This window comes from Apaloderma vittatum, unplaced genomic scaffold (assembly GCF_000703405.1).
Source record: "Apaloderma vittatum isolate BGI_N311 unplaced genomic scaffold, ASM70340v1 scaffold1203, whole genome shotgun sequence".
In the NCBI taxonomy this organism is placed as follows: Eukaryota; Metazoa; Chordata; class Aves; order Trogoniformes; family Trogonidae; genus Apaloderma; species Apaloderma vittatum.
The window spans coordinates 5,965-20,803 of NW_009708348.1; the positions used below are offsets into that span (position 1 = coordinate 5,965).

At 36.3% G+C, this 14,839-nt stretch overlaps 1 protein-coding gene across 1 annotated transcript in view; it reads left to right on the forward strand.

The window, feature by feature from the left end:
• The window catches only part of LOC104271734 (AP-3 complex subunit sigma-1-like), a gene marked incomplete at its 5' end in the record, with an annotated part of 17,861 nt that extends 3,760 nt beyond the window's left edge, over positions 1–14,101 (forward strand). The window contains 2 exons of the mRNA XM_009866509.1: positions 4,244–4,351; positions 13,511–14,101. Coding sequence (XP_009864811.1) covers positions 4,244–4,351; positions 13,511–13,639 — 237 coding nt within the window. The remainder of the gene's footprint in view (positions 1–4,243; positions 4,352–13,510) is intronic.
• Between the last annotated feature and the right edge of the window lie 738 nt (positions 14,102–14,839).

Genomic DNA, 14,839 nt, shown 5'->3' on the forward strand with positions numbered 1-14,839 from the left:
CTGGGCCCATGTCTCCAGCCTGTCGAGGTCCCTCTGGATGGCATCCCTACCCTCCAGTGTGTCAGCCACCCCACACAGCTTGGTGTTGTCTGCAGACTTGCTGAGGGTGCACTCAGTGCCACTGTCCATGTCGCTGATGAAGATGTTTTAATGAGACTGGTCCCAGTACTGATCCTATTGGGTCCCATGGACTTGTACACTTTCAGGTTCTTCAAATGGTCACGAACCTGATCTTTGGTTACAATGGGCAGTTCTTTCATCCAACCCCTGCCATTGTCTTCTGCGACTTTGGAAGTGTGGCTGGAGCCCTTGCCAGTGAAGACAGAGGAAAAGAAGTCCTTAAGTACCTTGGCCTTCTCCACATCACTTGTCACCAGTTCACCTGTTTCCTTTCTGAGGGGGCCCAGACCCTCACTGTTCTTTTTCTTACAATTAATACACCTAAAGAAACTTTTGCTGTTTCCCTTGATCTCCCTGGCTAGATTTAATTCTAACTGAGCTTTCGCTTTTCTAACCTGGTGTCTTGCTGCTCGGGCAGCTTCCTTACATGCCCCCACTCTAGCCATCCTGTCTTCCACTCCTTGTAAAGTTTCTTTTGGTGTGACAGTGTGTCCAGTAGCTCCTTGCTCATCCAGGCAGATCTTCTAGCATTCTTTCCTGCCTTCCTCTTTGTCGGTATACTTTGCTCCTGGACACAGGGAAGGAGGAAGGGTTTGTTATGGCTGGTCCCAGCCCCACTCGTCCTTGCCCTGCTGAGAAGATCCTGGCTCTTAACAGCCAGTTGTAGGCACTGGAGGCTGCTGTTAGGTGTTGCCACGTCCCCACCTCATTCAGCCTGAACCAGCCCTGGTGCTCCAGCCTCTCTGCCCAGGACAAACGCACTAGCACCAACCATTTTGGTGGTCCCGTGCTGAACTCACTCCAGTTCACTGTCTTTCTTGCGCATGGAGGCCCCAAACTGGATGCAACATTCTAAATATAGTTTAATATGCTATATGTTTACCATGCCAGTAGCACTCTCTGTTGTGAGTGGTGTTGACAGGACTATAATTGCTTAACTTTACCTATTGGAGGGGGAAAATAGGTTCCGAAACTTGCATAATTTCATTACATTTCTTTTTAAATACAGCTTGTAATCTATTTCAGAATGCATGAAAACCTAATAAGGTACTCAATCTTTTCAGTCATTCAGTGTAGGTTTCATATGGAATTTGTTATTTTAGAGCTTTAGCGTATCAGAATTTCATATCAGGAAGCTGTTATCAATTACCTGGGAAAATGGGTCTTTTTTTAGTTTGAGAATAACATCAGTCATTGCTTCTTGTTTTATTTTAAAACAGAGATGAATAATCTGTAAAGATTAAGGCCTGCTTTTCTGCATTTTTTTTTTTATGTCCTACTGGACTTCCACAGCTGGTTCTGTGAAGTTAGCAGGAACTTACTGAGATGTCATTTTTTGTCTCTTTAGTCAGAAATACATATGCAGTATTCCTGTGCTGTAAAGGAAAAGCCCAATCCGAGAATTTAACAAAGCTTTCAGGAATACTAAGAGGAAAATAAATTAATATTTTTCTCCAGGTTGTAAGCTGGAATTTAGTCTCTCATGTACTTATCAATGCAGTTTCAGGTATCTTCCACAAATTAAAATTTATCCTTCAACAATGGAAATATTTTTTGACTTTGAAGTGGATAGTTTCTGAGTTTTGGGGCTATTAGTTGAGGCTATGGTTACAGCTGGAATTTCTTATTTGGCATCATCAGCTCTCCCAAAAAGAGCAAAATGAGTAATACTTGCATTAAATCTGGAGATTATGAATGTGGTGGTTGTTTCAAAGCCAGGTGCATTTTTAAAAAGAAAACACAATCCAAATCTATAATTTGCAGTAACAAGAGATGGTATTTGCACTGTTATGCTGTATTTTTATTTAGAGATGGAAAAGAATAACTTAGAAATCACAGAAACATTCAGGTTGGAAAAGACCCTTTGGATCATCAAGTCCAACCTGTAACCCTACTCTACAGAGTCCACACCTAAACCATATCTCCCAACACTACATCTAACTGACCTTTAAACACCTCCAGGGAAGGTGACTCAGCCACCTCCCTGGGCAGCCCATTGCAATGTCTGACTACTCTTTCTGTGAAAAAAATTTTCTAACATTGAGCCTAAATCTCCCCTGTTGCAGCTTGTGGCCATTTCCTCTAGTTCTACTACCAACTACCAGTGAGAAGAGACCAGCACCAACCTCTCTACAATGTCCTTTCAGGTAGTTGTAGACAGCAATGAGGTCTCCCCTCAGCCTCCTCTTCTTCAAACTGAACAGCCCCAGCTCCCTCATAAGATTTATTTTCTAGGCCCTTCACCAGCTTTGTTGCCCTCCTCTGTGCTCCCTCTATCAGCTCAACATCCATCTTGTATTGAGGGGCCCAAAACTGAACACAATCCTCAAGGTGAGGCCTCACCAGTGCCGAGTACAGGGAGACAATCACCTCCCTACTCCTGCTGGTCACACTGTTTCTAATACAAGCCAGGATGTCACTGGCCTTCTTGGCCACCTGGGCACACTGCTGGCTCCTGTGCAGCTGCTTGTTAATTGGGACCCTCATGTCCCTTTCTGCCAGGCAGCTCTCCAGCCACACGTCCCCAAGCCTGTAGCGCTGCAGGGGGTTGTTGTGGCCCAAGTGCAATTCCTGGCACTTGGCCATGTTGAAGCTCATCCCATTAACCTTGGGCCATCGATCCAGTCTATCCAAGTCCCTCTGTAGAACCTCCCTATCCTTGTGCAGATCAGCAGTCCCACCCAACTTGGTGTCATCTGTGAACTTACTGATGATCCCTTCAGTGTCCTTATCAAGGTCATCAATAAAGATGTTGAACAGAAGTGATCCCAACCCTGAGCCCTGCGAACACCACTTGTGACCGGCCGCCAGCTGGATTTAACTCCATTGACAACCACTCTTTGGGCCCGTCTGTCCAAGCAGGGCTTTATCCAGCAGATCGTATGCTCATCCAGGCCATGAGCGGCCGGTTTTTGTATCAGTATTCTATGTGGAACAGTGCTGAATGCTTTTCAAAAGTCTAGATAGACAATATCCACTTCACAGTTACTTCACAGTAATCACTTAGCTTAGATAAAACTAGCCAGAAAATTTTTTAGTTCTGTAGGGAGACCTGTATTATTTTAGCCCTTCTGTAAGTCTGTATAATGCCCATACAGAAACTAGAAAAGAAAAAATCCTGGCTTTGTGTATTGTAATAGCTGGACTTTCTGTATTCTGAGGAGAATCCCACATGGCTTAAAGTTGTGGAGTAGTCAGGAAGGCTGGATAAACCTGTGTATAAGTTTAAAAACTTCACTGATCCTGGAATGATGTGATTGTGATTGAAACTGCATATCTGTCTACTTCTAAAATATGCCTCTTGTACCATCTACTCCCTAAGGAATTACGAAATCTGATATGTGTTGATTCACTTAAATTCTCTTCTTTAGCCAGACCTTCTTACAGTGGCAATCTGTGACCAACCCCAGTGGTAGAGTCTTCCACTAGTGGATACTGTAAACATTCTTGCTTAGGAAAAAAAAAAAAGAAGGCATTTTTGTGTATATTTTACTATTGTTGTTATAATAGTTTCCATATTTGATATTTTCTTTTAAATACTAACAAACAAATCAACTTTTTGCATCATCAACTTACATTATCAAGCCTTCCATATAAGTAAAATTGTGCATTGCCTGAAAAGTCATCATTTTTTTCCAGTGACACTGTGGAACACATTATATCTTTCATTAGGAGTCTGTGAAATAATTCTATGCAAAGTTGTAGCCAATTGCAAAGTTATGTGAGTTTTTTGGTTTCAGTATTTCAGATAGCCCATACAGTGTATTTACTGACTCCTATTTGTGTACAGCTATAGACTGTTTCCTTATGCTTTGAGTGAGGTATTATTACTGTTGATGCTAATTAAAACAAGTACTGAAAGAAAAGATGTATGTGGATATTTCATCTAGCACTGATATCCTAAGTGGTATAGCTGATAAGCCTGTAGCATATCTGTGAGCAAAGAAGATACTGGATAAATAAATACTAAGTTTTGTTCTCAAATGTTTTTTTTTAAAAGAGTTGCTAACATTAATTGACTTACAGAATATATGTGCTCCTGTACTGAGGAATCTTGATACCATTTGTTCAGATGCATGTAGAACACTTCTGAATTTTTAAATTTTCTTTTTGTCTTTTTTAGGTCCATAATATATTGGCTGAAATGGTGATGGGTGGAATGGTTTTGGAGACCAACATGAATGAAATTGTCACTCAGATTGATGCTCAAAATAAACTGGAGAAGTCTGAGGTAAGAGTGATGTGCCATGTAGCTTCTAAACTAAAAATATGTTGTAGTAAATGCATGCTATATAATGCAGTTTATCCTTCAGTAGCAAACTACATACAGTTGCTTGCTTGTAATGCCAGAAATTGACAATGTATTGTTAAGTTAGGATGTCATACCTTTCATCATAATAATAATTACGTAGAGTCACTACTCATTAGTTTTTGCTATTCGTATCTAATAGGATTGTGTACCATTGCTATAGAGATACTTCTGTAGTTCTCTAAGTTCCTCTTGCAGACAGCATCTTATTTCCAGTGTATTTTTTATGGTGGACTAGTGACTATAACACATAAATGAAATTTGATAAAGAGGAAAAGTGTTTGTACAAATGCTACATATTCCTGTTTGCTAGTATATTTCTAGCACCTGAAATAAATGGCAGTATGTTTAGGGTCATAATAAAACTGCAACACAAAATAATAAATTGGACTGAAATACAGCAGATAGAATTTAAAGCCATATTCTGTCATTTTGTTAATCTGAATATATAGTATTTGACTGAGTAGGTTTGAGTGAGAAAATGATATTCTATATATGCATGTAACAAACTGAGCAAGGATAATCACGGAAGCTGTTGAGATAAAGAGTTTTAAACTAAGGAAAGATTTTTAGAATTGTTTAAGCTATGACACAGAATAGTACTGTATTTTTAACATCATCAGATGTGCTTTTTAGCCAAAATACTACTAGTACATTGTCATTAAATGTGATTGATTCTTACTGATCAGAATACTTGCGCAGCAGAACACATCATCTGATTTTTGAAGTGTTAATATTCAAATTTCTAAACAAACCTTTGCTTGAATTGGAGACTCTTTCTAAAGCTGAAGTCAGTTGAGTAGATTGAAATATTGCAAGTGGCACAAGGATGAACTAAATGGCGTTTTTTGGAGAAGATCTAAAGAACTTTCTAGTTTTAACGTAAACGTAACAAAGACAGAAATGAACTCTTCTGCTTTTTTGTGGTGCAATGAATACTGTTCTCCTAATTCTGCAGCCTGACACTGCACCACTTCAAGTTTTGTAATACATTTAATTGTTAGTTTTGTACAACTTCCAAGCTGTATTCAAGAACAGGAAAACACTGTGTGAAAAACAGGAAAAAGTTAGGTATGATATGATAGAGTGCATACATCCAGGAGGATTGTATTGTATATTATGGTGTCCAAAATGTTGATTTTAACACTTTTCCTCAAACTCAGAATGAACCATTAATAAGAGATGAATATTTGCCGTTCTTCTTTATAAATTTTTACTATATCTGAGTAACTTCTGTATACATTTTTTTTCCTTGGTGGAAAAGTGACTTAGTGTCCTACAGTGCATTATGTGAATATCAGTTTTGCCTAAAAGCATTTAGTTAAGGTATTTATTCTTAATTATGTGAATTCTTTAATAAATCAACTGTAGTCCAGTCTCTGACTAGTCACCTGAAGCACATAAATTCAGTGCAGCCAGCTGCAATACTTGCTGTTTTTCATTATTCATTAGTAAGTCACACTTTCTTTTAAGATGGTTTTAGTATAGGTGGTAGAAGATACGTAAAAAAAATGTAAATCTCAGGCTATATGCAAGGCAAATAGCAACTTGTTCCTTTACATTCAGCAGTGAATTGTAGAGGGTAAAGAAGTAGCAGTATAAATGAAAACACTTAGTGACTGGAATGGAGAAGTACATTTCGTAGTCTGCTCACCACACATGGTTGGGGTGTGGGGGTTTTTTTGCCTTTTTTTTTTTTATTGTTGTTCGGTGACTGTTTCTCTTCAAATTTAACAGTTACTGTAGTCCTGAGATACTTCACAATACATGGTAACTATTTCGTCACATCATTAATAATTTGTTTTATGTATATCCACAGAAATTTCCTGATTGCTATTTCTTTTCCTTTTGTCTTTTTGATCAAGATTGGACATCTTTCAACCTTTCTTGAACATGTATTTTCAAGATACAAGAAAATCCAATTAATGTAAATCAAAATCAGTAATAATAGTATTTTTGAATGCTGGTCACTAAGAAATCAAAACTAGTGGATCTTAGTTTTCTTTGATGTAAAAATATTTTTTAAATTTAGGAATTATTATAGATATAGTCTGTAGTTCATGGGACTGCCACCTATGCCACAACAGGTCTCTCTTTAGTCTGTTTGGCTTGTTAGAACTCCATCATAGTTCTTGCATCCATAAAACAGCTGCTTTAAGGTTAAATTGTCTTTTATAGCTGAAATGATGAAGCTAATAAAGTGTAACAGAGCTACATTTTAAGAAATATTTTAAATATTGCATTGTGCCTGCCTGGCTTCCCTTGATATGCAAAATTTAACCATTTGACTTCAGGTATTTGTTTAATTATGTATGAAGTTTTTAAACAGGCTTTCAGTTAGAACTCAGTGAAGATCTAATGTATTTATTAAATTCACAAATACCTGAGTGAAGTTACCAACTCAATGAATTTGTTAATGCTTTCAACAGAGATTAATTATTCACAACACTATGAGGGAGTCCCTAGCTTTGATTTCTGATTCAGCTCTTGCATTACTCGAATGGATTACAAAGAAAAATCTATTTCTACCCAGAGAAATGTTATCTTAAATGCATTTCCCTACTTTCCAGTTTAGTGTTTTTCGTTAATGGTTTTCTGGTCAATTCTCTTAAATCCAAAGGATCATTGTGCTTAAGGGAGGGAATTTTTGGGAGAGGGGTCATTGGGATTTTATCTAGAACCTCTGGAAGTATTGTAGGTAAACTTGGGCTACCTCTTCTCTATTTGGAGCGTTCAACTGTGTGTGTCTTAGACTTTTACGTTGGACCTCATTTTTTCTGAACCTCCTGATCTTTTCTAGCTCTTTCCATTCTTCTCTCTTACAGACTTTTATCTTTCAGTCTCCCAGACAGGACAGGTAGACAAAGGTATTGCTGACTTTTAGAAAAAATGTACTTTTAACAAAAAGGGAAAGCAAAATGATGTCAAAAGCAATAAATTATATAGGCCAGACTCAAAAATTTTGTGTAAAATTACCCATACTAGTCCTTGTAGCCTACTTTTTGTGCTAGTTTCTTCTTGTAGTTCCCTCATCTTTTTATTGGCTATAGTGTATTTTACTAGCTTTCCATTGACATCATATTTTTTATTTTATTTCTCTTCCTACATTTTAGAATTTAACTTTTCTTTGTATCATTGTTTAAGAATCAAGGGAATATGAACTTTTGTAACTATTAACAAAAAAACCTGCAAAACGAATCTTGCTAGAAATTGAACACACAGATAACAAAATGTGATGATGTAATAAAAATAGCTTCCATATTGAGACAATTTTGTACTTGATAATATGAAATAATAGTATGAACTCCTTTGCTTAACCTTTTAGTATTTCCAAATGAAAACAAAGAACTTTTACCTCCCTGCAAAGAGAAGTTTCAGAACAAGTTTCAAGTGAACAAAACATTTTAAAAAAAAAAAAGACACTAAACCAACTTAATTAGTTTTATACCAACAGAATAAAATTATCAATGAAATTTGTAAAGATTATATTGAAATACCGAAGATGATCTTTTTATCTTAAGAATATGAAAGAAAAAATGAGAAGGGCTGTCAACGTGTACTCAGCTTCAGATGTACATTTGCTGCCCTTGCAGTCTGAACCACTGGATTTTTGCTTTATGACATCTTGGTAACTGCAGTCACTGAGTGTGAATATTAACAAGGAGCTGAAAAAGGTGGAGAAAAATGTGTCTGAAGTTCAGTTTATGGTCATTGTCCCCCATCATTTGCTGTTTGAAACATTTAGTTCAGCTCAACAGTTTCAATGTTAATCAGTGTTAATTGCAGTACTTCAAAATACATTTCCACTCATTTTAAGTATGTGTTTATTCAAACTGCAAGTATTTTAAATAGCTAGAATCTTAAGCAGATGAAGTTTATTTAACATATGAATAACTTAGTTCTTTTACTTTTTTCATGATCTTTTTAGGATAAAGCAATCTAATGCCTTTAACAAATATAATTCTCTAATTGGATTTAGTAGCAGCAATCTGTAAACCGTGAAAATATTTTTGGGGCGGATGAGACATTTTACCTAAATTTGAAGTGTGCTATAGCATATGAAGAAAATGAAGCAAATTACCTTCCTCTGCCTAATATGTCAACACTATGTGTAACATATAATCTGTATTTCATTGTAACAGTAGGAAGTTTTATTTCAGGTTGTTGTTTGGTTTTTTGCTTTTTTTTTTTCTTTAAGTTGTGCAAAGCTGTTTTTCTGTTTTGCTCACACATATTCTGTTTTTATTTTTGGGTCTGGCAATGAAAAACAAACGAACAAATAATTAATCATTCCCATCCATTACTCTCTTTGTGATTCAAGTGCTTAAAATTTCCAAGAGTATGTCTTAAGTCTTATCTGTTTGGCCTCATTTTGATATACTTGCAGACTTCATTTTGTTTTTTCTCTAATTATGTTCATTTATTTAACTTCATAAACAAGGGACATAATCATTCCTTTATATTATGTATTCCATCCTCTCATGATTTCATAACCCTGCTGCTTTGAAGTCATACTTGTTCTGGAAAGAAGCATTAATATTAAACACCAGCAGCAGAGAGGTCCTAGTACCTCCAAAATATCTAGAAAGGAGTTGCTTATTTTGCAAAGCATTAGCCTTCATTATTTTGTTTTCCAGTAGGCTGTAATTTTTTACATGTTTATTTTTGTGATAGCTAGCTCTGTCTAGAGTTATTTGAGGTAGTGGTTTTAAATATTTTTTTTTTCTATTTGTATATGCATATTAACTATGTTTGTGATGTGCAATACTTTCTGAATTTCTTTTTAAAAAGTAAAACAATTATTTCTGGGATCACTTCCTTGTAAAGCTACCCGTAGAGCATTCTGGGAAACGGTTATGATAAGAACAAAGAAAACTGATTCTTGTAGTGGTAAATAATGACCTTGGTAAACTAATAACAGCTCATGTTTCTTACTTGATATTTTAGGACCAGTAGAGTAAGAGTTCTGTTAGTAAATGTGTCCATTTCAGTCCTCAAAATAACATCATTGTTTTGCAATTGCTCTTTCACTCTAGGAGTATGTAAACATGTTTACTAACATATTTTGCGGTAACTGAACCTAAAATTTTAATATACAGCATTACATGAAAGTACAACCTTCAATATCAAATGAAGTTGAGAAGACAAAGCAGCTGTGGCAGAAATGTGGTGTATTGGCTTATTGTAATACCAGCTGTATGCAATTCATATTGTATTTCTGAAATTTCATTTATATGTCTAAAGAAGTTTCATTTGTCACTTGCTTAAGTTATTTGCTTGCTGTGACAGACAATTCATCATTCGCTGCATGTTTAAAGGTTGCTGCATTTTGGTTTGATGGGGATTTTTTGTTATTTTTGTTGCTATTTTTTCCCCTCAAGTGAAAGTTTTTTCTTTGCACCTCACTAACTTATATTCTGAATTATTTGATTAAAAGGGCAATTGAAACTTATCCAGTTCAAGGTTTCAGTGATGGCTCTTTTAATCAAGTACCTCTACAAAACTCCTTAAAAGTGTGGTGGGCCAGAAGTACTTCTTGTAGTACTGTTGTGTTTGTAAATACAGTTCACTTTCTGTAAAGAAATTACAAATAAACTAGGACTGCACACTAGTTCACTCTCTGACATGCTCAAAAGAAATGCTAAGGCTATACTAGCACTTCAAATAACTTATTTAGGGGGCCGGTTAGCTCAGCGGTTTGAGCAGCGGTGCTGACAACAATGACCAACACCGAGGTCGCGGGTTCGATTCCCGCTCGGGCCCCGTGTGTTGCCTGGTCTAGTTGAGAGGCGTCCCTGCCCATGACAGGGAGGTTGGACTAGATGATCTCTAAGGTCCCTTCCAGCCTAGGCCATTCTATGATTCTATGAACTTATTAGTTATCCTAGTTGGAAGTTTAAGTACTTTTCAATCATTTTATCCATGAGACATTTTTCATGAACTGTTTACTCTGTTCTTGAAATACTGTATAACTGTATTGTGGTTGATAGGATTGACATTAATTGTGATAAATAGCATTCTGCTATGCATATTATGTATACATTGAATTACGAACACACGTAATATAAAGAATTACAGGAGAAGAGATTGTAATAGTTTGAAAATCTGTACTCCAGCATATGATAGTGAAAGACGATCTCACTGGCAAAAAAGAAACCCCAAGGTAATCTGAAATTCATAGGACTCTTGTCAGGAATCTTCATTGATCCTGATCCAGAATAGTCCTCATGACGTGTGACTGTTCGAAGATGTGATGGTATAGGGGGGCGGAAGGGCAATGGTCATGTAAATTGTGATATCTTAAATAATTCTCAATTATGTCTCCATTGTATCTTATGCCATTGGGGCGGGAGGCAGGGACTGTAAGTCTGAGTAATGAGGATAGCTGCAGGTAGGTAAAAATAAAGACCAGTTATACTGAAACTTTTATCTGTCCATCAAGAGTAATTAACTTCCATTAAGTTAGGGTAAGGAATCTCCATCCTAGTCACCTAGAAGGCATCTTTCTTCTGAACTGCCAGCCATGCCTGTTTGTGTGGACCATGTCCCTCACTTATGATATTTTTCTGGTTTCCCGTTGTTTCAGTTACAAATTGTATAATTCATTGCTTTTGTTACTACTTTAGTATTATCATCTTTTCTATGGAAAACAGTTTACATTGCCCCACTTCTGGTTGTGCTTAAAGAATTTTTCTACAGTTACTGAATATAGAATTTAAAGGATAGAATCAAATTAAAAGGACATACATTTATTGTTTTATCTGATAAAATTTCACAGATGTCCTCTTGATTTTCAAAGAAGTATTTCAAAGTTCTCACATACTTCTGAAAACCAGTAATTTGGATTATGTCAGGGCCAAAGTGAGAGCAGATAATTTGATTACATCAGAAATTTCCTGATCTTTCTCCTCTCCCTGCACATGTCTTTCCCAACTTTGGCATGTCGCATGTAACGGATGACTCATGGCTCTCTGGTCTCTGTTTCTGTTACTGGGAATCCTCCTGTGACTAAAATCTAGGGATTTATGATCCTTTAGCCTTTCCACATGATATAAAAAGGGTTAGTTCAAGATCAGAAGCTTTAATGGTGTTTTTTTTTGATTGTAGGTTACATTGCAGAAGGGATAAGGAGAATAGTAGGCAGGATTTTAAGTGGAAATCTTATGTTAGTTTCACCTTGAATTTATTTCTTATAAGAGATTGCTAAAAGGGAGAAGATTTTTTTGAGAGCCTTGGAAAAGTAGAGTTGTAATCTGAGGAGTTTATTCCTGTTCGGTCCCCATGTGTTGCCTGATCTAGTTGAGAGGTGGCGTCCCTGCCCATGACAGGGAGGTTGGATTAAATGATCTCTAAGGTCCCTTCCAGCCTAGGCCAGTCTATGATTCTATGGCGTGTCTGTCCTCTTTTGTGGAGTATTGAGGGTGTCAGGTGTACTCCCTGGTAATTTCAATGAAAATCAAGAATCTGAAAAGATTATACTTCGAGCAGTAGTCACCTACCAACACTATTCAAGTAGGACACAAACTTTTCCAGAAATTTTTGTTGTTTCGTTTTGCTGTATTCTTGCTCAGAATTATTTTACTACAAATGGACTGATTTCTTCAGTCTTTGACAGTCTTGTCATGAAAGACCTTCTGTTTCTACAGGTTTAGTCTCTTGTTTAACCAGTTATTAGCATGTTGCTTCATTTCTTGTGGATTGCTCCTTTTTTACTGGCCTGAAACATGCCACACTCTGAAAATAGTAGTTCTGAAAAATCAATTTGTGGTCTTTATTATTTTTCAATATTTTTTATCCTACTCCTGGGACATCACAATAAAAGTTAATTTTTTTTACACAGTCACAGAATTTGCAATGTGATGTATTTTTTTTTGCTCTGCAAATTAGAGCTCTGTTTAAAAAAATCTTCCTTTTTTTCCCCCCTCAGTAAGAACAAACATGATTTTTACTCTTCTGTGGCAATTGTGAAATAAAACCACATAGCTAATTCTAAATATACATAGATAATCTGAACTTATAGGAGAACTATTTCTGTACTTCACATGCAAGGTGCCTTTTCTGGACAGCATCAAATACATTAACAACTTAGGTGCTGGCCTTTATTAATAGTCCTTAAAATAATGAGGTTTTGAAGACGTGTTCTTCAGAAGCAATAGAAATATCATATTTGGTATGCCACCAGACCTCTAAGCTGTAAATCATCTTTGTTAGCATTTCAGTAATATACCCCAGTGTGTAGACTTGGCAGTTATTTTATCTAAAAGGCAGAACCAAATGGAAGTCAGTAATGAACTTCTATGTGGTAAAATTTGCATATTTATACAGAAAGTATCTGGCTTTGAATGAAGAGAGACTGCATACAGTAGAGGGCTTTAATACAAAATAGGTACTTCAGTGTTTAATTTGACGTAACCAGGTATTATGTAATGATCTAGTGTGCCTGAGGGGCTGCAGGTACATTAGCATATAATTAGATATTGTGGGACAGAAGATTACTCGAGTTGGTCTATTAAAATGATCTCTTGGCATGCGCTTTATCACCCACAAATGCAAGTTGTTAATCCTTTCATTTTAGGCTAAGCCGCCTTGAAATACCTTATATACATATATATATATATATATTCATTAAGATTAGTAACATGTTTCAACTGATATTCAGTAGCTTGTTACTTTGAGGTTAGGTATTCTGAACCTTAAACTAGTGTTAGTCAGTTGTGAACCATGTGGACTTTTAGAATAGGTAAGAGACAAAGACAGCTCATTGGACTACAGACACCTTGAGTCTGTTCTGTAAGCTATACATGACACACGCTTCGGTAAGCCTCATATTCCTCCCCACATAATTTTCCATCAAGTTGACATTACATGTTTTACCACATAAAAAGGAATGTGTGAACTGTTTTCTCCTTCTGGTTTAATATTTCCAAATAACCCATTTCATTCCAAACACAGTTACCATCTGGTCTTTCTAATTGTGTAACCATGGAAGTACTTGAAAAGTTAGTTGTGTGTGTATATTGGTAGTGAATTGTTGTGTGACCAATGTTGCCTGACTTGCATTTTCCCTCACTTTATACACAGGCTGGTTTAGCAGGAGCTCCAGCCCGGGCTGTTTCAGCTGTAAAGAATATGAATCTGCCAGAGATCCCAAGAAATATTAATATTGGTGACATCAGTATAAAAGTGCCAAACCTGCCCTCTTTTAAATAACGTGGCTACTCCAGGTAAAACCAAGGAAGAAGGGTCATAGAGAATTACCACGTAATTGTTTACTAAATAAACAACGTGTTTAACTTTTACTATTTGGATAAAACTCATGGTACTGTATAGACATAATTTGAAAAAATTGGTGTGTGGAGTTGAATGTTGCTTTTGTCTTGTGAAATTAAAGGAAATGGGTAGTTCCCGTGTGATTTCTAAATTACATTCCTATGCCCTTGTAAGGCATATCACTGTTTCTTGGCTGCTGCAGTATTTTGGGGAAGTATTTAAGATGTTCTTTACTTTGTATAACCTATAATGCTGAGGTTTTTTGTATATTCACTAATGTCTATAACTAATGCATTCCTTAACTATTTCTGCTGTCATGATTATTTAAGACTTAAATGCAAAAGTTGCATGAAAACATTAAACTCATCTTTTGTTGAAATAAAATCATAACAAACTGGACTTCTAAATACCTGTTTGTCTGAGATCTACTCTTTGCAATAAATCATGTTATTTCCTATTCATGGAGCCAACTGACAATATATATAAGTACTGTTTTAACAAGCATTAATGTTGTAGTTTAATCTCGGAAGGAATTACACGGGGATATTGCGTTGAACATGTTGGCTCTATATTTCTCACAAAAGCTGTTCATTATTATTCTGAAGGAAAAACTGCCTTTACTGAGGTTCCAACGACTTCTGTTTACATAGTTGAGAAGTTACTTACACAATCTGATACACTTACCCTGGTGGTCTAACTGTATTTTGGGAATAAGGGTCTCTGCAGCTGCTGTGTGTGATGTGAGAAGCACAGAATGGGCTGAGGAGATTGGGCAGCTCAGAACTTTAAATGTGAGTACATCGAGTAATTTGATGAAGCCACTCTGGAAAGATAAATAAGGATACTTTAATAGGGCCAATGTGCCTGGTGACACTTGTGATTCTCTGTGTAGAGAATTAGATTTATGAGATACTTAGTATTGCCAAGACCTCAGAAAACCTAAGTGCTATCACTTCTGTGTAAGTTACTCAGCTCTTAAACTCTTCTGTGATTACAAAAAAAAAGGGGGATAGTGATTGGTTTTTATAATCATGCTCTTAAGCTCTGTGTGATGTACAAGTCCTGTTTAAATAAATAATAAAAATATCATTGGGATATTTAATAATTTTTGTGAAGTTTCTTCTCAAAAAAGGCACATTT